This window comes from Pseudopipra pipra, chromosome 25 (genome assembly GCF_036250125.1).
Source record: "Pseudopipra pipra isolate bDixPip1 chromosome 25, bDixPip1.hap1, whole genome shotgun sequence".
NCBI classification, from domain to species: domain Eukaryota; kingdom Metazoa; phylum Chordata; class Aves; order Passeriformes; family Pipridae; genus Pseudopipra; species Pseudopipra pipra.
In genome coordinates, this window is record NC_087573.1 from 3,805,655 (window position 1) to 3,830,740 (window position 25,086).

Consider the following 25,086-nt stretch of genomic DNA (forward strand, 5'->3'; position numbering starts at 1 on the left):
CCCCAGCACGCTGCCTGCTAGGTTGGGTCTTCTAAACAAATTCACAGCTTTTCACAGTCTATAAATATCAGCCTTTTCAGTGCCACCACTTCAGGGATAAGCTGTAATGCAATATTCCATGTGGGCTCTCGGACAAAAGGACAGCACCCCACCAGCACCAGCTTTCTGTCACTGCAGTTTTCTGAAGTATAATTGGATTATAACCGAGTGTGAGCTTCTAGTCCCCATTTCTCTCAGGCTGGGGAAGTCTCTCTCTGATCTGAACAACAGGAACGGGAAGGAAAGAGCAGAATGAGGGGAGGGGGCAGCTGAGGGCTCTGGCAATGTGGAAAGGACTCCAGTGGATAATGAGTTTTACAATCCCAGTAAATAATTAGGCATATTCGGAAAGTGCTGGCAATGAGAGGTTACCCAAATGCCTGCTCACCTCCATGGTGTGGAAGGACCAGCTCCACAGGAGCTGGGGAAGAGGCAGCTCCCAGGTTGGCCAGCCAACATTTTTAGGGTGATAAAGGAAGGAAAGCTGAGTGCCCAGGGCAGCTTATCCACCTTTTGAAGTCAGAGGTGACAGGGGCACATGGAGGTGGGGAGCACTCGCCAAACTGTCACAAAGGGCTGTGCCTGGGCTTGGACACTGATGCCGGGTGGTGACCCTCACTGGGGCCATCACCGTCCCAGGGAGAGCATGTCCATCGTGTCCCACCCCCCAACCGCTGCCTGCGGGTCCCCGGGCACCTCTGGGGTCTGCACCACCTCCACCCCCTTGCTGAGACCCTCACGGCCACCCCGCACCGGAGCCACCAGCTCTCTGCAAACCGACCCCCGTGCGCTGCCCACTCCCGTCCGCGCCAGAGCCGCGGGCACCGCGACGGGCGGGCACAGCCCCCGACGGGGCGCGGAGCCCCGCGGAGCCCCGCGGAGCGCGGCCCACCCTGCGGTTTCCCACCCTGCAGTGACACCTGGCGGGGGGCGAGCGCGGGCGGAGCCGGCCCCGTGCCCCCGCATCCCCGCATCCCCGCATCCCGCATCCCTCATCCCGCATCCCGCCGCGCCGCTGCGCCCCTTCCCCCCGGGCGGGGCCCGACGGGGCGGCCGCGACCCGCGGCTCCGCTGCGCGTCCCCCGCGGGTGCGGGCGCGGCGGTGGGAGCGGTCCCCGGTGCGGGGCGGCGGCGGGGGCAGGAGCCCGGAGGGGGCTGTCCGACGTGCCCTCGGGGAGGCGGGGGTCAGTCCGGCCGGAGCGGCGGCTCCGCGCCTCTGACTCTGCCCAATGAGAGCCCGCAGCACGGCGGGCGCCGGCAATATTTGGCCGCGGCCCCCGCGCTCCCATCCCCAGAGCGCCCTCGCCCTCCGCGCAAGGACCTCCATGGCCCGGCCCGGCCCCGCCGCCGCCCGCCCCGCGCCGCTCGGGGGGCTCCGACCCCGCTGAGCGCCCCGCAGCCCCGCGGGGAGCCCCCCCCGCCGCCCCCCCCGGCCCGGCCCGGCCCGGCCCCGCCGCCCCCCGCAGCAGCATGAGCCTGGGCGCGGGGGCCCAGCCGGGGCTCGCTCAGCAGCGCGGAGCCGGCGGACGCGCCGCGGGGCCGTGACGGGCAGTGCCCCGAGGGAAGTGCGGGCAGGACCCCCCTCCCCGGTCATTTCTCCGTCTGGACCCCGCCCCGGAGAGATATGCTCAGCCCAAACCGCCTGGAAGCGTCTCCTGGGATTGCCGTGGCCCCCGGGCGTGCGGAGTGCGGAGCCTTCCCTCGGACGGCGGGCGCGGCCCCCCGGCTTTGCCTCCCCCTCGTCCTCCTCCTGCTCGCCCTGACGCCCCGCGCCGACTCCTCGTGGTGGTGAGTGAATCCCCGCGACGGCGCCGCCGCCCCGACGGTCCCGGGGCCGCCACCCGCGGGAGCTGCGCTGGGCGCGGTCGAGGGACGGGAATGGGGACGGGGATGGAGATGGGGATGGAGATGGAGATAGGGATAGGGATGAGGAACGGGAACGGGGACAGGATAGGGACGTGGATGGCGATGGAGACGTGGATGGCGATGGGGACGGAGAAGACCGAGCGGCGGTCGGGGCAGCGCCGGCGGGAGCGCAGCGAGCCCCGCCGTGCCGGGGCCGGCGCCCGACGTGCGGCCGTGGGAGCCGGCGGGGACCGGCCGGGGCTGTGCGGGTTCCCCGTCTGTCCCCGCGGCTCCACCTGCGCGGCTCCGGCGGCGTCCCGGGGTGCCGGTGTCCCGGTGTCCGAGGTGCCGGGGTGCCGGTGTCCCGGGGTGCCGGTGTCCCGGGGTGCCGGTGTCCCGGGGTCCGAGGTGCCGGTGTCCCGGGGTCCGGGGTCCCGGGGCAGCGCAGCGGGGGGAGCGGAGCGTCGGGAGCGGCACCGCGCCGGGGTCGGTGCCGGGTCTTTCCCCGCGGCGCAGCCACCGCAGCGCTTCAGGCACCCCGCACCCCGAAAGCGCCGCCGCCCCTCTCCCGGGGCCGAGACTTGCGGCGGGCACCCTCCGTTCTGTCGGGCGCCGTGACCGCCCTAAAAGCCATCCCTCCCCGGGCACGGCGGGGAGCAGGGTGAGCCCCTCGGTGCGGCTTAGATCGGGGAAGCGGCAGCAGCTCCCAGCTGATCCACCCGGATCCCGCCGGAGTTCCCCCATCCCTACGGGCTGCGGTGTTGCCCCGCACGCTTGTATTACAGCTCTCGGGAAGTGAAGAAGCTGCTGTTCCCCCTCTTTTGGATAAAGTGGGGCTCTGTAACAGACAGAAATGATGCCACAGAAAATACGAGCCTTCTAGAAATTAAATCTCCTCCTGCCCCGGTTCCTGTAACAATGAAAATTCATGTTTGCGGAATGAGAGTAATTAGGAAAACAAGGATGGCAAAGTTTTCCAAGAGAGACCTCGCGCTGCTTCAGTAGTTCAGCAACACTGGAGAAAAAAAATAGTTGGCTGCAGAAAAGTTCTCAGTGTCCCCCACCCTATAAAAGTCCTCTCTAATCTTGTGGAAAACACTGTTTTCCACGCCAATCTCATCATCATTAGCAGATCGCGGTGGATGAGGCAGAACTTAATCAAATTCAACCCATCTGCCACTGCAAGGGAACGGTGGTTTCTGGAATTCCTCAGCTACCGTGGAGCACTCTGTGAGGGCCCGGGAGCACTTCACAGTCACGCCGATAGCACAAGTATTCCCGGTGTTTGAGAGCACGTCTGGGCGTGTGGCAATCGTGGCCGGGCTGGCATCCCCTGGGAGAGCCATTCCAGGGTGAGGAAGGCAGATGGAAAAGCTGTGGGGCTGGGAGGGAGCGGGTTGCTCAGGGGACGTGCCGCTCAGGCAGCCGGTGGCAACCAGGCACAAAAGGTGGATGGCGTGAGGAGCGGCTTCTTCCAGAGAGCAGGACAGGCTTTGGGGGGCACATACTGAGCAAAGGAGCAAGAGCCGTGCCATTCCCAACCATGCCCAGAGGAGATCTCCTGCAGCCAGATCAGCCGCGGGGCACTGGAACCACCGGGAGAGAAAATGAGTCACTGTTGGGGAGTCTCAGGTTGATACAAGCACTGGCCTGGCTTCCAGAGCCAGCTCTGCCCCCCCCCCAGCAGGGCAGGTGAAGGCAGGACGGTTTCTGCGGGCAAGGTGAGGTTGCTAAAATCCTAAAAGCTGAGGAAGGAAGGAAGGGACAGTGGAGAAGTTGGATTATTACCATTCTCGAGGAGGCAGGAGAAGGGGAGGCTCGTTAGAGCTGAGGAGTGGGTACCTGGGGTAAATGTGGCCGGAAAAAGAGGAGGGATGGAGTAGTCACAGCATCATCCGAGCTGGGCAGTTCTGGTAACACACGTGGACGCTGCCTGAGGGGTGAGGATTCTTTCTTTAGGAGGAGTGTAAATACCACCCATTTCCCTTGCTGTCGAACCCCACTTCGCCGCGGTCTGCCCTCATTCCGAGCACATGTCGCTTCCCAGCAAGCGGGAGGAAAACCAGCCACGTTTTAAGCCTCGGTAGCTGTGGCTTGTTTGGAGGAAGCTACATTTAGCTCCCACAGCAGTTTGTGTTCTCAGCTTGCAGACAATCCCTGCCTGGCAGCTCGAGGGGAGAGGAGAGCAGGGCAGCCCTGGGGTGCTGGGGCAGGGGGGTGCCTGGGGCTGGGCAGCCCCCCACGCAGCCCCCCAGCCGTGGTGCAGCCAGGCACGGTGCCTTTGGATATTTTCAGCAGGGAGAACTGGTCCCAAGGGCCTTAAATACGTTACTTTTAAGCCCCAAAAAAATCAAACCCAAAATATATTAAACTCTAAAATTCACACTTTCAATCGAACTTTCTCTTCTGTAAAGCAGAACATTCCTAAGAAAAGCCTAAATTGAACTGAGTGCTGTTGTGCTGGGACGTGTCAGTTCTGACAAAATAGTGTGTTTAGATGAAATTGGGTTTTACTGAAAGTGGTTTCAACCAGCTGTGGTTTGGGAAAAAGTTATTCAGTGATTTGCATAGGTTTCCAAACACATCTTTAGCACCGCTGATATTACAGTAAATACATTCGGTGGTGCATCATCGCTCCTTATTTTAATTATTATTGCCAAATTCTTCTAGGGATTCACACACAATAAACTTGTGGAACTGGCGGAAATGCTTCTCATTTCCAGAGTCAACTTTTTAAGTAGTTTAATAGGAAAAACCGGGTCCCTTCTGATCGCAGTACACGGAAAGGAAACATCAACCCAACGTCTCTTCTAAACAACTGCAAATTATTAATTTTCGGTGACGTCAGGCACGGCTCAACCGCCCCGCAGAAACGCCAGGAATTGGTGAACTCTGGCGTCCAAAAAAGCGGCCGTGGGTGCCTGTGTGTGGCTGTGCACGTGCTGGGGGCATGGCATGGTGAGCCCAGTGTCACAGGGGCAGGAGGGATGGGATGGGGACGTTGCAGTGGTGGCCAGTGCAGTCGTGGCCGCGCTCCCAGGCCGCCGTGACTAAGGGTGAGAGCGGGATGGCCGTGGCCGCGGGGAGCAGCACCCTCGTGGAAACGCTTCCAAACCCTGAAGTGTTACTTAGCAACAAAATACCAGCTGAAACACAGACAGAAATTAAGAAGGAATGCAACGGGGAAAATCCCTAAATCCCGTTTACACTTGCGGTGCGCCGGGGTGGGGAGAACAGCGTGGTCCAGGCTGGCAGGGCTGTGCCCCCGGCGCCCTGAGAGAGGCCAACGGGCCCCAAAAGCGGCCTCCGAAATTCCTTCGGAAAGATTTGGGAGAGATTAGACAAATGTTGCTTATAAACATAAACTGTGCAATAAACAAACTTGGTGTAAATAACTAAGTAGAGCTTTACTCGCTGCGGAGAGCCCCGGCGAGCTTCCCTGGTGTGGAAAAGCATCCTAAAACTGAAGGTTTGGTTAAAGAAAAATGTACACAGAGAAAGTCCTGCATGCCCCCCTGCACCCCACCCTCACACACACACGGACACCCCCAGCCCCCGGCGCACCAAGTCCTCGTTAGCTAACTTGTTTATTGCTAACCACAGCCCTTGGAAACTACAAATATTTAATTTCATCTGGCATTGGAACAGATGGGAGGCATCAGGCTCCCAAAGAGATAAAACAAATCTGTGGAAGGAAGACGGGCGCGAGTTTGGGTGCGGGTTGGGGAGCACGTGGGACCACGCAGGGCTGCCCGTGGAGTCAGCAGGGTATGGGGGCTCCAAGGGAGCTGCTGAGCTCCAGGGCATGATGCCCAGATGGGAATTTTGAGGGATGCTCCAGTTCAGAGTCGGGCAGCCACCGTGGTCCAGCTGCCTTCCTTGGCCAGGGAAGGAGGAGCGTGTTCGTGGGCATGGAAAACACACAAAGGGCAAATCATGGAGCAGGAGTGACTGTTGTTCCCACTGTGCCAGAGCAACCCCTGGACATGGTGTCGGTCTCTGGCCAAGGATTTGGCAAGGACACCCCACTGCCAGTGGAGAAGGGGACATTCCCACCACAACGGGCTGGCAGGAGTGGTGATCCCACTGCCCTTCTTCTCTGGGGTTTGCCATGTTTCCATCATGACACCAGTGCTGGTTCCTGGCCCAGGCACGGTGGATGGGCACAAGGAGGGATGGAGAAATGGAGCCACACATACATGTGGACAGAGGATATCGGAGAGAGGGGCTCATTTAAACAGGCATCACGCTGAGGTGTGTGGGAGGGGAAATAGCATCAATAGGAATGTTTGAAAGTAAGCCAAGGGAAAGACAGCTGCATGGAGGAGCTCCACAGCCCGCCCTGTAACCCTCTGGGGGTGCTGCTGCCTCCCCCTCGTGCCAGTCTCAGCAGGGCAGACACGCAGCAGCCCCAGAGGGCTTCACTAGCAGAGGGTCTCTGAGTCAACGTGGGGGCTCTGAGGGCTGTGTGTCCGTAGCTCTGATGCCATCCCATGCCATGGATAAACCATTCCCTCTGTGCCAGTGCCCCCACTCATTATCCACTCAGTCTGGGCACTGCTGCAGGCAAGATAAGAATCACAGAATCCCAGAGTGGTTTGGGTTGGAAGGGACCTCAAAGATTATCCAGTTCCAACCCCCTGCCATGGGCAGGGACAGGGGACAAGGTCCCACCTCAAAGGGGAGAGGACGTGCAGCACTCAGGGCCCGGGGGATCTCCAGGGGTTCGCCCCAGCTGTCAGTCTGTTGTTGCAGAGCACTTTGCATGGCAATAAAAGCAGGAGGTCAGTGACCAGGAAGTCTTTATCCCGAGGCGCTCCGCAGCTCCGGCTGTCCGGGCAGCCCTGCTGTGAAAAATAAGTTTTAAAGTAACGTCAGACTGATGGGGAATGAACCCTGTGGCCTTTGCAGCAGCCCTGGTGTTCTCGGTCGGGGTGGATGGAACAGATGGGTTCTCTCAGTCGCTCCGCGCCGTTACAACAATCCCAACCGTGCTGCTCAGTCCATTTGTCACTGGGGTCATTTTCACCTCTAGCAGATCTTTCTTAGGAAGAAATGCAGAAGGAGGGAAAATCCTTCTGTTCTTCCAAACTCATTAGCTCTGACTGGTACCAACATGGAATTCAGCAGTGCCGTGAGGAGATCTGTGCTGGGCCAGATCCCGTGGAAACACAGCCCCTGCTTGGAGCAGCATCCCAACACACAGGATGTGCCCTGGCCAAGAGAACTGGACATCCAGCTTAACCACCAGAGACCCCCCACCTATTAGCAAAGGGCTTTGGGATAAAAAAATTGATACTTAAGGATAAAGCATATTTTTGATGAGCAGCTATTGTGTATTCATGCATTACCAATGATGCCCCGAGGACCAGCTTTCACCCAGCACTGAGTGAAGTTTTGAGACCTCAGTTTCCAGGTCACTGTCACGCAAGATGCCAACAGCAAACCCTCCCACATCCACCCAGGGGACAGCAGAGCATGGCACCCATCTGCTCCATCTCCCCTGGACCACAGTGTTTCAGTCCTTCCCACAGAAACCACATCCCCCTGACTGCATGGGGGTGCAGGGAAACCACAGAGAGGGGCTCCGGCCAGGATCCAAAGGCAGACAACTGGGAAAAGGGAATGCACAAGAAACAGAAAGATAATGGTGCCCAAAATGAAAAATATGTCCCTTGAATGGCACTGGTAGTGGCTCAGCAGGACAATGTTAAAAATTATTCAAGTGAGACTAACGCTCTCAACATGCAGAGTAGTGGCTCTAAGTGAGGAAATTAGGACTATTAATCATTCCAAGGCGTTAACAATTCCAGCAGGCCAGGATGGCCCTGTTCCCAGTGGGGCTTAATAAAATACTCAGGGTTTGTAATACTAAAATAATATCTCAGATGTCTATAGCACCTTGCAACCCGAAGTACTTGGCAGGTGGCTGTAAATTGTCTGCCACAGCCAGGGAGAGCAGAGGAAGGAAGGTGCAGCATCCTTGGGAAGTATGCAAAGAACTCGAGGAGGTGAAATGCTGCCAGGTATGTTGGAATTTGCTCTTTATCAGGCAAAGAGGCAGGGATGTTGGATTTGATCCTATCTGCACCTCCAAGAGCTGCCCAGAGCTTTCCAGCCTCCCACCAAAACACGGATTTTGTGTGGACTCAATGGGATAGGAAGAGAACAGAAGCCAAGATAGTTTGGCTTCCAAGTGGATCCTTCAGGACTGTCAAAGCTGTTACAGAGCAATTGGGAGGTGAATCACTTTTCCCAGGGGATGGACTCCAACAGCCTCTGATGCCACCAAGAAGCCAGAGCATGCTCTCATCTCAGCCTCAGGGTCTTGGAGCAGAAGTTGGCAGCAATGAGGCTCTGAGCAAAACCAGCTGAGCCTGAGGAGAGGTGGACTGGGACCCCCAACAGCAGAGCCATCCTCCAGCACTTCTCCAGAGAGGAGGCTGGAGATGTCCTCAGTGGACACAGGCCAGGTTGAAGAGGCACAGCCAGACCAACACAGCCAGACCCTCTCACAGACAAGGGGAACTTTGGGGGTTTTGCAGCACTCGGTTTTCAGAAAGACCTAGAGAAATCCCCAAAGCTGAAAACAACGCTGGAGCCTAAAGCAGCCCCAGGCTGCCCCTCCCAGGGATGCTTTTGGGAGCAGGCATCATTCACAATTGACTGTGTCACGGCACACGTGGGGACAAAAGCAGAAGCAGCACCGAGGGGAACATCCTGGGCCGGTTCTGAGGCCCTGTTACAGCTCAGCTGATGGCATCAATGGGAGATGTGGAAGAGCTCCAATCTCAGCATTTCTTCCACGTGGTGCTCATATTATTTACCTGACTCATATTAGGTGGGAGAGTGACACGTGACAGGCAGTTGGTGGCCCTCAGAGGACACCAGGGCGGGACTCACACTGAGCGTGGCAGGGACACCACCCAAGTGCTTCACTTACTCTTTTGTTTGGGGTTTTTTTTGCAGTTTTAAACCTGGCTTGGTCAGCTTCAGAGCCCCCAAGTGCTGCTCTGCCTCTCTATACTGCTGTAAGACAAGAGAGTGTTCAGAACCCCCCAGGAGGAGCCAACACGTGTGGGGATCCAGGGATTTCAGGTGTCCAGGCTGCCTTACCTGAGCTGAGCACATCCTGCACTTGGTGGGGAGCGGCAGTGCCAGGAAAGGCAAATTCTCCAGCTGAAAAGCCATTTCCTGGGGTGTCAGAGCCAAGCCTGCTGCCTGTGCTGAGACCCTCTGGGTTGGAGGAGCATCCCTTGATGCTGCCGTGCTGACCGGGCTCACGGTGCTGTGTCCGGCCAGAGCCCCTCCTGCCCCTGGGTGCTGCATCTCCCCACTCTCCCATTCCCTCCCAGCTCCAACACCAAACAGGGAGCTCTGGCAAAGCTGGCAAAGTTTTGGGATCCTCAGGTTTTCACCCACAAACTCTGAATTAACAAGTGACAGCAAAGAAGCCTTCCGTGTGCTGGGGAGCAGCTCCCTGAGCTTCCCTGCACCCGGATCCTGGCTCACTGCACCACCACAGCTGCTTGCATGGACATCCTTCTCCCATGTAAAGCTGTGACACCGATTTCAGTTAAGCTCAGCTTCTATTAATCTAATTTAAAACTGTACCTTTAATGGTGTTGGTGCAACCCCGATTTCCCCACAGTGGGAACTTCCCATGTTTCAGCAGCTGTTTTAATTCAGAGCTCAGAGATGTTGAGATTTGCCTGAGAATGGCGATTCCAAAAATTTCCCTTTTGAAATCAAGTCGTGCTCAAATAGGCATTGGAATGCCATATGAAATGGTGAAAAATGAAATGTTAGGCACAGCAGCATCTACAATAAATTTCATTAGGAACTACATTAGGGCACTCACTTATTTCTCAGGAACACCTTGGCATTATGGAGAGCAACAAGAGCAAGCTCTGATTCCATGTAATTTTACCAATTCCCATGACATGCATTCCTTTCTTCAAAACCTCATTTTCTAAGAGACATTTCCTACCTGATATCTCCCAGTGAGTGCAGAACAGTGGCATTGCCCCAGCTCAGCCTGTCCTGGAGGTATCCCAGGTCTATATTGCAGGGCTTTGTTTATATCTAAGGAAAGGGAAACTAAATTCCCTTTGGCAGCGTCCTCCTGCTCTGATCCGTGGAGTTATAGTTCCCTCAGCACCTACCCAGTGGATTTGCTCACTTGGCCGAGACATTTGGGGCTGGCTGGCCTGGGCTGCCACAGGGGTGGCCTTTCTCCAGCAGCAGAAACTCCCATCTGCCTGTTGCTGAGGTGCCTTGGGCTCTGGCCGTGCTCTCCATCTCCCACTGCTGCACTTACAGAGCTTTTCCTGAGCCTGTTTGGTTTTTCCCATTAACAAGCAAAGCAACGAGGAAGCTGCATTCTCCGTGCACAGTTTAGGGATCCAGAAAGGCTCCAGCCCAGTGAAGGTGGAGAAGGAACGAGGTGTACTGGGACAAGATGCAGCAGATCCCAGGAACTCACAGCCCACATGGAACTGCAGGAATCTCCTCCTAACCCTCAGGGAGCTGTACAAGGAGAACAGACATGGAAAGCTCTGGAACTGTTCCGAGCTCTGTCTGAGCTCAGCCTGGCAGCAGAGCAGAGGGCAGAGACACGACATGGGGCAGAGCACCCCGCGGAGCCTGCGAGTCCTTCGGGAAGCCGGGCAGGCTCTTGTGGGAAGCACGGGAGCAGCGCACATCCAGCACGGAGGCGAGCCGCGGAAGGGGGTTTAGCACAGCCCGCACGCTGCCAAGTAAATAGATGCGTCTGCCTCTGATTTGCATGTTTATCTTAGAAGCAATTTAGGTTTCTCCTTGTTTACAAGAGCCGAAGTCAGCAGACTCTCCGCAAGAACAACAACGGGGAGCCAGCACGTGACGCTCGTCTCCTGTTCCCTCGAGCATCGGGCGCTCCGCGGGATGTTGGGAAGAGCTCGCTGCAGCTGGATGTGCATCCGTGCGACTTGCAGGGAGGAGGAAGGCTGGCAGGGAGAGAGAGAGGAGGGCTTGACCCCGCAGGCTCCGAAGGCACCTGCCTTGGGAACACAAAATCTCCATCCTCCCTTGTTGCTGCCTCGCGGGAAGGGAGGAAGGCAGGGCGGGAGATCCCAGTGCTGTGTGTGCAGCACAGCGTGTCCCGCGGCACGGGCTGCTCACACCCGGCTCCTGGCAGCGGAATCCTGGGAGAAAGTGGGAAATACACCCAGCCTGGGATTGCTCACCGATCGGCGAGAGGGAATGCTGCAGCATCAGCCAGGCAAAGGCGGTCAGAGGGGTTGTGCCAGCCCCTCACCCGAGCTGGGCAAGCAACTCTGCACTTGGCAAGGACAATGCCAAGGCTTTATGGACCTGCATGAGGAGCTACCAAGAGGCAGCAGCCCGAGGAACCCCGCTGGACAGGGTGGAGGATCATTATCCCCACATGTATTTAATTATCCACTCCCTCCCTCCCTCCCAGCTCCTCCTCACTGCAGCCTGCCCGGGTCTGCCTCTCTCCTCCCAGCCATGAGCTCCAGGCCTGAGCAGCCACCAGCATCAGGAGCAGCTCCTTCTCACAGTCTTTTCTGAACTCATGCCTTGGGTTTTGGTGGTTTTTTTTTTTTTTCAGCTGGAAAAATAGAGATTCCCCCAGAGTACAGCATTGCATAGAAATGTGCCACTTCCAGCACAGCTTCATTCTTTTAAAAACGAGGTTCTGATAAGGCAGCTGGGGACTTCTCAGAACATCCATTGTCTTTCCTGTTGCAGTGTTTTTAAAATGTCACAGGCTTTGAGAAATAAAATCGGAAGGGATGCTTTCATCCATCCAAAACAAATGTTTGGGTTTTTTCCCCTCCCAAAACTCTGCTTGGCAGAATTTTCTGATGTTCCCTGTCTCTCTGCATTTTAGAGTAACTGAGCCCAACTGGAGCTTTTCTCAGCAAGCCTTGCCGAGATAACCACAGCCTTCCCGGGACATGGGAGGAATTTTCCCCTTTCTGATGGAATCCTATAGGTACTGCTGTAAATACACTGCTTGTTCTCAGCCACAGGCAAAGGGAGATTCAGCCACCAACCCTGGTGGGTCTGGGACCCACACGGCGGTCTGTGCCCTTCACCCTGCTCTCCTTCCACTTTCTCCTGCTGATAATGTTTGCTCTGATCTGGGTGTTTGGCAGGAGAATTAAGGAGAAGTAATTAGCTCCCAGTGTGAAAAAGGGAGTGCCTGGTGTTTATCTTGTCTGGAGGGTTTCCCTTGATCTCGGTCTCCCAGGGGATGGTGTTAGTCGGTGCTTTATCCGTCACTCTCCCATCCGGGAGGCAGCTCCTCTACCAGCCCAGAGACCAGTGCCCCAGCTCAGGAGCACAGCGTCCCTGCAAGGTCCCTGGTGAGGTGGCCCATCACAGAACATTTTACCTTCTACAGCTTCCCCAGCAAAGGGGAGCTTTGGCTCTGCTGAACTTCCATCCTGCAACCTGCTGACTCCCAGCACCTCATCCCTGCCCTTGGCAGCACAGGCAGGGACATGCCAGCCATCCCCATCCTTGCTGGGCAGAAGGAATTTCGGGCCAGGTGCCTGGCCACACTTCCCCACAGGACCTCTGCTGCCCTGCTCAAGACCACCGTGCTGTTGTCCAGCTGGTGGGATGCTCGTCCTCCCTGTCCCACTCACCAGCTGCTCTCACAGCCTGGCATGAGCAAGGCAACAAAATGCCCTCAGTTCGCATTGCTTGACGAGCTCCTGTTGGATTTTCTTTCCTAAAAGTCTTCTGCCATGTCCCTGTCCCTCTGCTGCAGGATGAAAGGCTGATGAGCATGCCTGGGACAATAGTGCTCGCTGCCCCTCTGAGTCTGGGCTCACAAAGCCGTGGGGAGCCGGGTTTATTATCCTCAGCTCCAGCCCGAGATGACCTTGTGCTTCTGCCAGCATTTAAACAAAATATTTTAAAAAGGGGAACAGATCCCATTGCTTTCTGTGCTCGCAGGGCTTTCCTGAGCTTGGGGCGGACAGAAGCGATAGAACGTGGCCAGAGAGAGACAATGAAATATTGTCCGAGCTTATTGCTTTTTAGTATTATTATTAAAGGAAGGTTTTTACTTCCAGTCCGGGGGCTAGAAAAAATCTGAATCCCACCCAAACCTCATCCCTTCCAGCCAGAATCCCAGCTCCGTGCTCTGCAGCAAACATGGTCCTCCAGCACAAGCAGCCAGAGGGGCGAGAGGGTGGTGCAGGCGGGAGCTGACCGGGATGGAAAATTCCACATTGCTGCCATTGTCCGGGATGGTGCGAGAGTGCGGGGCAGAGCTCAGGGTCCCTCCCCCGTGGCCACGGAAAACTGCCCACGGGGCTCAGCCAGGCTCTGCCAGACTGTTGTTTGTGCGTTGTCCTCCTGCTCCGAGCTCCCGTTCTCTCCTGCTGCTGCGGGGCGGGGACAGGGATGCAGGTGGGACACAGCCAGGATGGGGGACACGGTTCAGCCAGGATGGGGGACACGGTTCTCCCAGTTGTGCAGCTTCAGGGCGTGATCACAAGTGTTCACCAGTGCAGGAGGTGCACAGAGAGGAATCGACAGCTGGGGGATAACAGTGTGAGTGAGGACTGTAGCAACAACAGGTGAAGCTTGGTCCTCTTCCTCCTCCTTCTCTACCTAAGCATGGCACAGGTGCCTGTGCCATGGACACTGTTCCCACGGAGTGCAAGCAGGAGACAGGGCAGAGCCTGCACCAGCCATCCTGCTGTGCTCAGCAGGGCCAGGCAGGGCTGGGATGTAGGGAAGAGGGTGGGAGGGAGGTTTTGCACATCAGCAAGTTCCTCTGCTGCCACCCCAGGAGCTGACAGAGCCCAGGCTCATGGGGCTCATCCCAGGACTCGCAGCACCCAGAGCTGGCTGTCTCCTGGGGCAGATGTTCTCTACAGACCCCCTGCTCCTTGCCTGCACAGAGCAGAGCTTTGTCCACCCCATTATACTGAACACAAGGACCGAAGGCCAGTGGCTGTGATGGCTCAGCAGTGCCCTGTCCCTGTGTCCTGCCTGTCTGAACCACAGCCCTGGGCAGGTCTCACATGTGCTTCACAGCTTGCCCACACCAAGAGGATGCTGCAAGAGGGGCACACTGCTGTGGGGGGACACCCTGGGCAGAGCCCAGAGCAGCTGTGACACAGGTAGAAAGGAAAGAGGGGAAGGTGGGCTTCAATATAAGACCCCCGAGCAGGGTGAGGACCTGGCATCACTCTGTTTGTTCAGACCTCATCAGGGTCTGCAGCTTCCTCATGAGGGTCAGCTCTGATCTCTGCTCTGTGTGAGCAGTGACAGCACCTGAGGGAATGGCTGGAGCTGTGTCAGGGCAGTTTGGGCTGGATATCAGGAGAAGGTTCTTCCCCCAGAGGGTGGTTGGGCACTGAACAAGCTCCCCATGGCAGTGGGCACAGCACCAAGGCTGCCAGAGCTCCAGGAGTGTTTGGACAACACTCTGAGGGACAGGGTGGGATTTTGGGGTTGTCCTGTGCAGGGCTAGGAGTTGGACTGGATGATCCTTGTGGGTCCCTTCCAGCTCAGGACAGTAAGATTCCCTGCATGCAGGGCAGTAACATGGCACTGTCTCTCCCGCAGGTACATCGGGGCGCTGGGCGCGAGGGTGATCTGCGACAACATCCCCGGGCTGGTGAACAAGCAGCGGCAGCTGTGCCAGAGGTACCCCGACATCATGCAGTCGGTCGGGGAGGGAGCCAAGGAGTGGATCCGGGAGTGCCAGCACCAATTCCGGCACCACCGCTGGAACTGCAGCACCCTGGACCGGGACCACACCGTCTTCGGCCGGGTCATGCTGCGAAGTAGGTTCTGCCTCATCCCCTTCCCACCCTCGCCTTCCTGGGAGTCTCTCCTCTTGCTGGGCTGCCGTGCCCGGTGGCTTGGATTACTCCCTTAGGAGAGCTTTGCTTTTCCCTGTAAATTAATCAAGCAGTAATGGGAGAAGAGCGCTGCGTCTGGACTAGCTGCACCAGATGAGATGGAGCAGGGGGAGCACTGGGGGAGAAGGGGGAAGGAGGAGACACCTCCGGAGAACAGGCTCATATGTAAACAGTAATGGGATATATAAATATTTGGAGAGCAGGGTTGGCCAGGACTCAGCAATTCACGTGGGAACTGGCTGTTCCCTCGCATGGCAAGGGAGGCAAGGCAGAGCCACGGCTCCAGTCCTCACTTCAGGCGCCAAGGTGGAGGAGGACCATGGATACGGGGCAGGTGCCAGCCTTGAGCAAAGGGCTGGGCACAGCCCCTGCCCAGGAGGGACCGTCCTGCTCCACGTGAGGGACAGATACAACACAAGCAGGGATGTACCCAAGGAAAGGTGTGATGGGGACAGGGATGGGGCAGTTCCAGAGCAGGAGCAGCATCAGGGGCTCCAGCTGCCCCTGGGAGGGCTCCAGCAGGGAACGGGCCGCGGGAGCACCGGCACAGGCGGCGGCACTGCGGGACAGATGCTGCTGCATCCCGTGCCGTGCCGGAGCATCCAGCCATGCAGCCTCCAAATCAAAGGCGGCTGGAAGAGCCTTCCCACTCCCAGCTCATATGGAGGACATGTGAGTGTTGAGGAGGGAGTGGAGGGCTTGCTCCCAGCTGGCGGGGGGATGGGGCAGCTGCCCATGGGGCGGGCAAGCAGCAGAGCCACAAGCCAGACTCCTGTCAAGGACCTGGCTGGGAAGAAGGGGACTGAAATGCCAGGGTGTAGCACTCACCCTGCCATGCTGCAGCCTGCCTGCTCTCAGCCTCTCCATCCCCACCAGGGCACCTTTCCTCCTGCTCGCATCCTCTCCTGGCAAAGGATGGGGAATGATGAAAGCTCCTCGCCACAGCCCCATCCTGCGAGGCCCAAAGAGAGCTCTGCTGCCTTTGAAGTTGCTTTCAAAGGCTCCTCGAAATGAAGACGAGCATGGTTTTGATTTGCAGCTTCTTTTACAGCGTTATAAAAACAGCTGCGAACTTGAAGCAGAGACATAAAATAGCAGGCGCAAGCTGTGCCACGCGGGGAGAGCCGGGGCTGGCGCCGGCTCCATGCTCTCCATCGCCCCGGGAGGGAGGGAGGTGGCCTTGCCTGAAGGGTGCTGGCTGGTCCTGCAGGCTCAGCACATGTGGGCATGGCTCCTGATAATTCCCCTTGGTCAGAAGGGCACCGGGGAAGCCAGCAGTGGGGTTGGCTTACCCGTGCACAGGATGGGCTGCAGACGCCTGGCACGGCCTGGCACGCTCACTCCCCGTCCCTGCTCCTCTCCCCGCTCCAGGCAGCAGGGAGGCCGCCTTTGTCTACGCCATCTCCTCGGCCGGGGTGGTCTATGCCATCACCCGGGCCTGCAGCCAGGGGGACCTCAAGGTGTGCAGCTGTGACCCGCTCAAGAGGGGCCGCTCCAAGGACGAGCGCGGGGAGTTCGACTGGGGCGGCTGCAGCGACAACATCAACTACGGGATCCGCTTCGCCAAGGCCTTCGTGGATGCCAAGGAGAAGAAGGTGAAGGATGCCCGGGCGCTGATGAACCTGCACAACAACCGCTGTGGGAGGATGGTGAGTGAACCCCCAGTGCCAGGCCAGCCATCCCACCTGGACCTTCCGTAGGGAACAGCTTGGGCATAGAAGCAGGACTGTGGTATCCGTGGAGGGCAGGTCCTACTGTGGATGAGGGCTGGATGCTGCCCTGCCTTCCCAGTGCTCCCCTGCATGCTCTGCCCTGGGAATGGCCCCATGGAGGTGGCAGGGCCCTGCTTACCTTTTCCCCCAGCATTGTGTCCCTGCTGCTGCTGCATCAGTGACCTCCATACACAGCCCCCCTCTCCCGTTAGGGCCCATCCCACACAGCCAAGAGCTGACAAACTGCACCAGGGATGAGCAGGCACCGGTGCAATGTCTGGCACCCAGGGTTACCACCAGTCCTCACACTTCCCTCTTCCCACAGGCTGTGAAGCGTTTCCTGAAGCTGGAGTGCAAATGCCACGGGGTCAGTGGCTCCTGCACACTAAGGACTTGTTGGCTGGCAATGTCAGATTTTCGAAAAACAGGGGATTACCTAAGGAAGAAATACAACGGGGCCATCCAGGTGACGATGAACCAGGACGGCACCGGCTTCACAGTGGCCAACAAAAACTTCAGGAAGCCCACGAAAACAGATCTGGTGTATTTTGAGAACTCACCTGATTACTGCGTGATGGACAAGTCAGCAGGTAAAACCCAGAGCTCCAGTCATTGCCCAAAAGCAGCTCTTCCTCCCTTGCAGACAGGCCAGCAGCTCCCAGCCAGCCCAGCTTTGGGATCTCAGCTCCCCCAGTGAACCCCAGCCCTCAGAGAACGGGGCATCTGCAGCACCTCACACTTGCACAGGCAGAACTGTGTTTTATCCAAAATCCCCAGGCTTTACACCAAAGCCCCAAGTCCCTCAGGCCTCTTGTAATGACGGTAGCTCAGCGTTTCCTCGGAGCCTGCCCCCCGCGGAGCAGAGCTCCCTTGAAGAGGCAATAAAGAGCCTGTTCCGTGCACAGGCTGCCGGCTGCTCCTCAGAACACAGTCCGGGGCTGGGATGAGAGCGGGGAAGGGGCGTCGGGGCTGCTGGGCTCCTGCAGAGATGATCAATGGTTTCCCAGCCTGGAGCATCCCCGGGTCAGGGGTTGGCAGCAGCCGAGGGGGCTCGGTGGGGAAGGCAGCACGTGCTCCCACCACCCTCAGCCTGAGCAAAGAGGGCATTCCCAGCTTTGCCAGCTGCAAAGCCTGGCTCAGCAGGCACGCATTGCTCTAGGGGTCCCCCGGGCACAGAGGGGCTGTGCAGACCCCCTCCCTGTCCCCCACTGCCCTTACACTCCGGCAGCAGCAGGCACAGGCTCCAGCAGTGGGCACGGGGAGAGGGCTATGCAGAGGATCATAGAATCACAGAATGGTTGAGGTTGGAAGGGACCTTAAAGATCATCTCTTTCCAACCTCCTGCTACGGGCAGGGGCATCGACGCTGCATCCCATGTCCTTAGAGCACAGCGAGTGCAGGCTCCAAAGTGCTGCCTTTGGAGACCCCGCTGTGACAGAGACCACGGGGTTTCACCACTCAGGCACTCAGACCCAAGGTCCCTCTTGCAGATGGAGGTGCCCAGTCTCACCAACACCTGTGGCCGGGGCGGCAGGGCGGGGGGGGGGGGGGGGGGAAGAAGTGCTGGAACACGATGGAGAAGGAACCCCCTGACCCCGTGTCCCTCCCTCCCTCCCTTCCTTCCTTCCCCAGGCTCCCTGGGCACGGCGGGCCGGGTGTGCAACAAGCTGTCCCGCGGCACGGACGGCTGCGAGGTGATGTGCTGCGGGCGCGGCTACGACACCACGCGCGTCACCCGCGTCACCAAGTGCGAGTGCAAGTTCCACTGGTGCTGCGCTGTGCGCTGCAAGGAGTGCGAGGACACTGTGGACGTGCACACCTGTAAGGCCCCCAAAAGGGCCGAGTGGCTGGACCAGACCTGAGGAGACGGGCGGGAGCACCCCCGGGGGAAGAGTCCGCTGCCACCCACCCTCGCGATTTTTTTGTTTAAACCCCTGTGCCCCGAGGGCCGGGACGTCCTGGGAGCTGTAGTTCGACTGCATGGCTTTTATTTAATGAATTCCGCGAAGCACTAAGGGAAGGACTGCGTTTCCCAGGAGGTACTGTGGGCCCTTCTGTTTGCTCGGCAAAACTAATCCCCGATCAGGGAGGAGGCTGCAATCCTTGCTTAGACTGTGAACCCGCAGAGGTTCTCTTTGCAGAGGGATGGTGCGACCGATAGGGGCTCGGAGGGCCGACCGTCGGGATGCGATGGCTGAGGAATCCTGCGCCTCCCCAGAGAATCTACGTTGCAGTAAAGCTTCACCAGCAAAAAAAACCCACACTAGTTCAGAATAATCCACTCTTGCAAAAGCATTCTTGCTTTTCCTTTTTTTTTTTTGCAAGGCCAGAGGAAGGGTGTTGAGAATCCACGAGACAGTTCTGTGATCCCCGCGTTTCCCTCGAGCAGAGCCACTGACCCCACTGAGCAAGAGCCACCTCTGCACGAGGCTTGTCCCCTTGTCCCCAGCACAGGGGACAAGTGGAGCTGTAAAATTGGAACTGAACCTTGGAGGACTGCACAGGGACAAGGGCCACCCCTAAATGCTGGCGGGCACAGAGGGCTTGAGAGAGCAAATGAAACCTGTGAACTTACTGGTAGGTTCTGAAGTCAACGATACAACAGCATCTCTGTAAAACTCACGTGTATGTTGTGTATACTGCTTATTATTTTAAGTCAAAAATTCATTATAAACCTATATCAGAAAAAGATGTTCTTTGCTTTTTGAATTCCTACACACCCAGTTGGGCACTTCCCCAGAGCAGTGTTTCTTCCCCCTGCTGCTTGCAGCTCCCACCATCCCAAAGCACAGCCCCCCCCCCCCCCCCAGGAGTTATCTGTAGCTTCCCACAAAGCAGAGGATGGCATCCAGCATCCAAAGCCCCAGGGGAATCCTTCCTCAGCAGCAGCACACCCTAGGACATGTGGCTGCCCATCCCTGGTCAGGTTGGACAGGGCTTGGAGCAACCTGGGCTAGTGGAAGGGTGTCCCTGCCCATGGCAGGGGGTGGAATGGGATGAGCTTTAAAGACCCTTCCAACCCAAACCATTCCAATGCTCTCTAGTACTGGGTCGAACAGGAGATGCCAGATAAACTTCCAAACCTTTCCCATTAAAAAAACCCCAAACCAACCACTCCAAACATAATCAACTAAAACTGAAGCTGATGAGAAGGGGGGCAGGCAGCTGCAGAGCTGCCAGTAAATACATTACAGGGACCCACCCCTCTGATCTCTAGAAATTCCCTCAATTCTTTTCCCCCAATTTGAGCATTACAAAGATGTCTTGTTCAGTGTACAGGTATTTTATAGTCCGATCAAAAGGTCCCAGTCCACACAAACAGATGTAATGTACAACAGTTGCACCTGCAAATTTAATATCCCCAGGTAAAACAGAAAAATTACCTTCAGCATTGCAGTTCCTGAGGCTGAGGATGCTTCTGGCACTTCCCCCCTGCCTAGAGCTGGGCTGCCCATTGCCCCAGGCAGGCTGTGCCACCTCCTTGAGCCAGAAAAAAAAAGGGGTGAGTTTTCCTAACATTGCTCAGCGTTATGTTGATGGGCAGGTAAGGATGTTTTGCACACTCAAAGGAAATTTTCATGGACATTCCAAGCCAATTGGAAAGGCCAAGTCAAAGGGGACATTCACCTGTAAATACTTTTTTTTGCTGGGATCTGCTTTATTGCTGCCAGAGAGGCTGTGGGAGCTCCCCAGGGAGGGTTTTCTCCTGGCAGCAGCGAGATGTGTGGGCAGAGGGAGCTGAGCAGGCCTCAACAGCCAAGTCTGGAGGAAGGTCAAAGGAGCAGGATGGGATTAAGGCAAAGAAGATTATGCTGGTCCTAAGCCACCCATTGGCTGCTGCACCGAGAGCATCTCTGAACGGGGATTTTACTCAATGGCCCTAGGAAATATTAGTTTAAGTGGGGAGAGAAAACCACTTTGAAAACTGCTTTGATGGGAACTGCTCAAAGAATTTAAAGAGCCTGCCATGGGCCAGATTAGAGCACCTTCCTCCGTGCCAGACCACCAAGAGTGCTCGTGCAGAAAAGGGACCTTCAGCAGAGCTGCTGCAGAGCCACAGGCAAGCAAAAAGGTGACATTTTAACAGAACTCTTTTAAAAAAGAGTTACAGGAATCCCACCTCCCCACTACTTAACTGTTTCTTACAGAATTAAACCATCTCCCTTCTGAATCCTGTGCTGACAGCACGAGAGGGCTGGGCAGCACCTTCTCTGCTCTGGTGTTTACCTGGGAGCCTCCTGGTCTCCCCCCAGGCCCTTCCAAGCCCTCTGGAAATTCAGAGACCATTTTCTCATCTCGGCTGTGCCGAGGAATGCTGGCAGGTGAGAGGGAGGTTTGAGCCAGGCCAAAGGCATCCCAAGCCTGCCACAGCCATCAGGCTGATCGACCTGGAAGAGCCCCTCATTTATCTTCATTACTGCTCCACCTACCAGCAATTTACAACAGACTTGAAAAAAATGCTGCCCCCTCAGCCATCAATCCAAGCCTCCCTCCCAGAGCAGGACACTGGGAGGGATCCAGTGCCCGGGGACCTGGGGTCAGCTGTCAACAAACACTTCTTCCTCTCCAGAGGACCCCCGGGAAGTGTCTGCAGCAGATCTGTGGGCCCACCTGATGAATGACACCTTAATCAATGGCTGCTGCCAAAATACATCCTCCCTCTGAGTGCAGATGTTCATATTTTAAAGCAAAGAGGGAAACTCCTGAGGACAGGTTGCCTTGGGTTTATTGGCTTCCCCCTTTCCCATGTCATCCCAGAGATGCTGAACTGGATGCCTCCAGTGCTCTGTGGAATAACCACAGCTGAGACAGAAACCCTTCACAGTCCTGTGTCCACCAGCGTGGTGGGACCCCCTGCCTGGCTGCCTTCCCCTGTCACAGCAGTGAATCAGGAGTAAAAACACTTGGAAGCAGGTACCAGTGCTCCAGAAGCACCCGGAGAAGCAGCCATGGGCACAGCCTGATGAGCTCGAGTCCACCTGACAGAAGAAGGGCTATGCAAGGCTACACTCCCTTATTTATTAACAAGCAATTAGCAAAAAAAAAAACCCCAGCAGAATGGCTGGGAATTGAAATCCACTGGTCAGACTCCCAGTGCTTGTGCAAAGATGACATCCCGCTGTGGGCTGAAGGAAATCCAGACTGGTCTGTCTTCCCACAGATGAGCCCCACCGAAGCTCCCCCCAGCACACTCATCCTGGGCAGGCAGCTGTTTTCCATCTCTAAACGTTTCTGAAGGCTGCAGTCTCGTCAGGGAACACTCAGTCCCTCTCACAAGCCCCTCTTAAGTAATCTGCCTGAAATGTGCAGGGAGCCTTTTATGCAAGATCATCTTCTAATTATCCTCCAGTCAAAAGCATGTCTGAACTTAAGGACAAGGAGCAGAATTAATTGCTTAATGAGCTTCTGAATAAATTACCTTCTCTGAAGAAGCTGGACAGGACACACAGGTAGAAGGCATTGGAAACACAGGATCATGTGCAGGGCCAGGAGCTGGACTTTGATGTTGCTTCTGTGTCCAAGTCAGGAGATTCTACGATTCTGATTTTCAGTAGATCACAGGAGTGACAACAGGCCTTAACCAAGATGACACCACCATTTTTCTGCATGGATGGTAGTGGCAAGACCCTTAAGTTTTTGAGCCCAGCAAAGCAGAGTGACACCAGTGCCCAGCTACACCTCAATCCCAACACCTTCTGTCTTCCTGTGGGCCTTTTCTGTTCTCCAGGGGGTTCACAGAGGTGCAAAAGGTGCCTCATGGGGGTCACCTGCTGTTACAGACCCAGCTGGCAGGGACAGATTTACTGGGGCATTTTGACTAGAATTTGCCCAGCCTGTCAAAGATCTGTGTGGGAGCTTTCACATCCCATATTCCCGATGCAGAGTCACGGAGGGCTGCTCCAGCATCAGCAGGGGGTCACTGCTCTGGAATCGCAGCCAGTGAGTCAAGGCAGGAGAATGCAACAGTCACATACTGTGTCACTCTGTTTTATAACTGATGAAAGCCCACAGCCAAATTAGAAAAGGAATCAAGAGGTTGTTAAGAGAAGGGTCCGAGCCGATGGGGCCACGCTGTGATTGCACAATCCAGCGCATCCAGAGTGAAAGGAAAATGTCACTGGCCAGGAATGACCAAAGGAGGAAGATCCCGAAGGAGGAGCACACTCATCGTGGCGGGTGCACCCTCGGTGATGCCGTAAGTGTGGGTGTGTTACCTCGCTCTCCCCAGTGAGCACACTCACCGAGGATCCCACCAAAGAGCACAGCACAGCAACCCAGGCTGGAAACCAGGAAAATTCCAAGCACATGAGCAGCATCCCTGATCACCGGCTGTCCCTCCAGTGGAAGGGCTGGGGCAGGCAGAGCACACCCCTCCGAGGAGGCTCCAGAAGGGAGGAGGGAGCCGGGAGGCAGAGCTGCAAACTGAAGCTGCCTTTACTCTGTCTCCACCTTTGTTGTAACTTGGGTGAATTCAGAGCACAGAACACCGTACACAGAAGCCCCCTGTGAGTGCTACTGTCACCTGGCTGATGTACAGAGATGGCAATAGCCCACATGTCACCTCTGCAGCCACCCTAATTAACTGCAGGAGAGGGACGGGAGGAGTCTGTCTGTCCCTGTTGGCAGCAACACAGGGCAAGTGGACACTGCTCAGAGGCTGGTAGAGCCTGGAGGGGAGGTTCTTCCCCCAGAGGGTGGTCGGGCACTGAACAGGCTCCCCAGGGCAGTGGTCACGGCCCCAAACCTGCCAGAGCTCCAGGAGTGTTTGGACAATGCTCTCAGGCACAGGGTGGGATTCTGGGGTGTCCTGTGCAGGGCCAGGGGTTGGACTGGATGATCCTTGTGGATCCCTTCCAGCTGAGGATATTCTGTGATTCCACGAAGCCCCTCTGCCCTTGCTGCCCACAGTGCCCTCTGTGAAGGGCTCAGCACTCAGCACCAGCTCACATGTGCTCCCAACCTCCCTTCCAACACCTCAGCACAGCCTCACGTGGCTCCCAACCACACACCCCATCCATTAGTGTTTGGGAGGTGCAGCTCCCCTCAGAGTCTCATCCCCGAGCAGGGGGAAGGGCAAAGTTAATTTATGTCTGGCTGAGCCCCGTTCCTTCGTCTCCCTTCCCTAAGGGAGTCTGCTCTCATATTTAACCTCTTCATTCTGCTGGCACTGGAGGTGGATGATGCAGCTTGTGGAGAGGTGCAGGCACTTCACTCTCCCCCTCCCCCTGGAATCTTCCTCTCACTTGTGGTCCTTGGGATTCACCCAATGTTTCTCAGGATAAAAAAAAAAAGAGGACCTCAAGACAAGTATGCATTTAATAAGCAGTGAGACAAATAAGCTCCAGTTATCCCAGCAGAATTACAACACCAGAGAACAATTTTCTGCATTCCTCTGAAGGCCTGAAGGAACCCAATTGCCTGCTCTCAGCCTAAATAGGTACCAGACACCAAGTGCTCCATAAGCAAACAGAGCCCCCAAAGTGCAAAAATGAAATAAGTAAAAAGCTTCACATTACATATAAACCAGCCGTTTGCACCTTGTTATTAATGGTCTTGACTATGACCTTTAAACCCTGCCTTGCTCAGAGTCATGGATCTACGAGCCTTGGCACCCTCACAACAATTCCAGGACGAGGAGCAGGGAATAAACATGCCTGGCCAGTGCTGGAGACATGCAGGGAAGGAACTGGCCTGCGACAAACCAGGATGGAGAACCACTCCAGGGCCATCTCCATGTGAATCTGTCCCCATAAACTCAGTGACCAGGGTGTGTGACAGCATGAAAAGTCCTTTGGCCCCATACACACGTGCATATGAGCTACTAACACATGGATCTATCCCAAATTTCAAGAATGAGGGGCTCACAGCATGTAAATAACTGCCAGAGAGCTCATTCCCCAGAATTCTGATGTGGTTCATAAGCCCACATGACTAGAGAGTTGCCTTGAGCAGACCCTGTTACCCAGAAATATTTGAGTCTAAACTACCTCACCTCTGCTTTAAGAATTTTATCATAATAGCACCAGTGAAAGCTGGGAGCACCCACTGTACTACCATGAGCCACCAACTGAAATCCTCCTACATCAAATACCCAACAGCATGCTGATACCAACTTCCAAACACCTCAAGTCAGACACCAAAAAGTTGTTCCAGTGATGTGTTAAATCATGTTTGTGTTGTCTCTCCAGATGCATGTGCCATAAAGTCCTGATCCACAAAGATCTTTACACACTTTTCGTTAAAATCAGTGGTAAGAGGGCAAATTCACACAGGAATTCACTCCCCAACTGCCTCACAAACAATAGTTTTACTGTGTGTGGTAACACTTCCCCCCTTCCCTCCCTGTCCTTTTGGAAATTACTTCTGGAGACACAAGAGGTTGGCAGGAGGAAAGGCAGAATTCCTCTTCCTGATCAAGAACTAACCTGTCATCACATGGTGAGACACTGTGAGCACCCAAACCCACCCAACCAACTAAACCCACCCCAAACTCAAACCCTGCCTAAATTATCAAAGATTATAATTACCCTGGTTTACAAATATACATATTGGCCTCAGGTATAGAAATAAATGCTGATCTTCAAGATTTGACT

The 25,086-nt window shown here is 56.1% G+C and overlaps 2 protein-coding genes across 4 annotated transcripts in view; one reads left to right on the forward strand and one right to left on the reverse strand.

Annotated features, from left to right (window-relative positions):
• Positions 1-1,221: 1,221 nt before the first annotated feature.
• On the forward strand, positions 1,222-18,749 carry WNT2B (Wnt family member 2B). Its single transcript, XM_064635897.1, has 5 exons — positions 1,222-1,827; positions 14,482-14,702; positions 16,152-16,429; positions 16,818-17,082; positions 18,125-18,749. The coding sequence occupies exons 1-5, from the start codon at positions 1,664-1,666 to the stop codon at positions 18,352-18,354; spliced, it is 1,158 nt and encodes a 385-aa protein (XP_064491967.1). The 5' UTR covers positions 1,222-1,663; the 3' UTR covers positions 18,355-18,749.
• Positions 18,464-25,086, reverse strand: part of ST7L (suppression of tumorigenicity 7 like) — a 31,756-nt gene continuing 25,133 nt past the window's right edge. For all 3 annotated transcript variants that reach the window (XM_064635896.1, XM_064635890.1, XM_064635891.1), the window contains exon 15: positions 18,464-18,731. In XM_064635896.1, the coding sequence (XP_064491966.1) occupies positions 18,600-18,731 (132 nt within the window). In that variant the 3' untranslated portion in view covers positions 18,464-18,599. The remainder of the gene's footprint in view (positions 18,732-25,086) is intronic.

What these genes read in the sequence shown, in the direction of transcription:
- WNT2B (XM_064635897.1), top strand. Translation starts at nt 1,664, where the DNA reads ATGCTCAGCCCAAACCGCCTGGAAGCGTCTCCTGGGATTGCCGTGGCC. An exon ending in CGCGCCGACTCCTCGTGGTG is followed by an intron (nt 1,828 to 14,481) that starts GTGAGTGAATCC and finishes TCTCTCCCGCAG; the next exon opens with GTACATCGGGGCGCTGGGCG. An exon ending in CGGCCGGGTCATGCTGCGAA is followed by an intron (nt 14,703 to 16,151) that starts GTAGGTTCTGCC and finishes TCCCCGCTCCAG; the next exon opens with GCAGCAGGGAGGCCGCCTTT.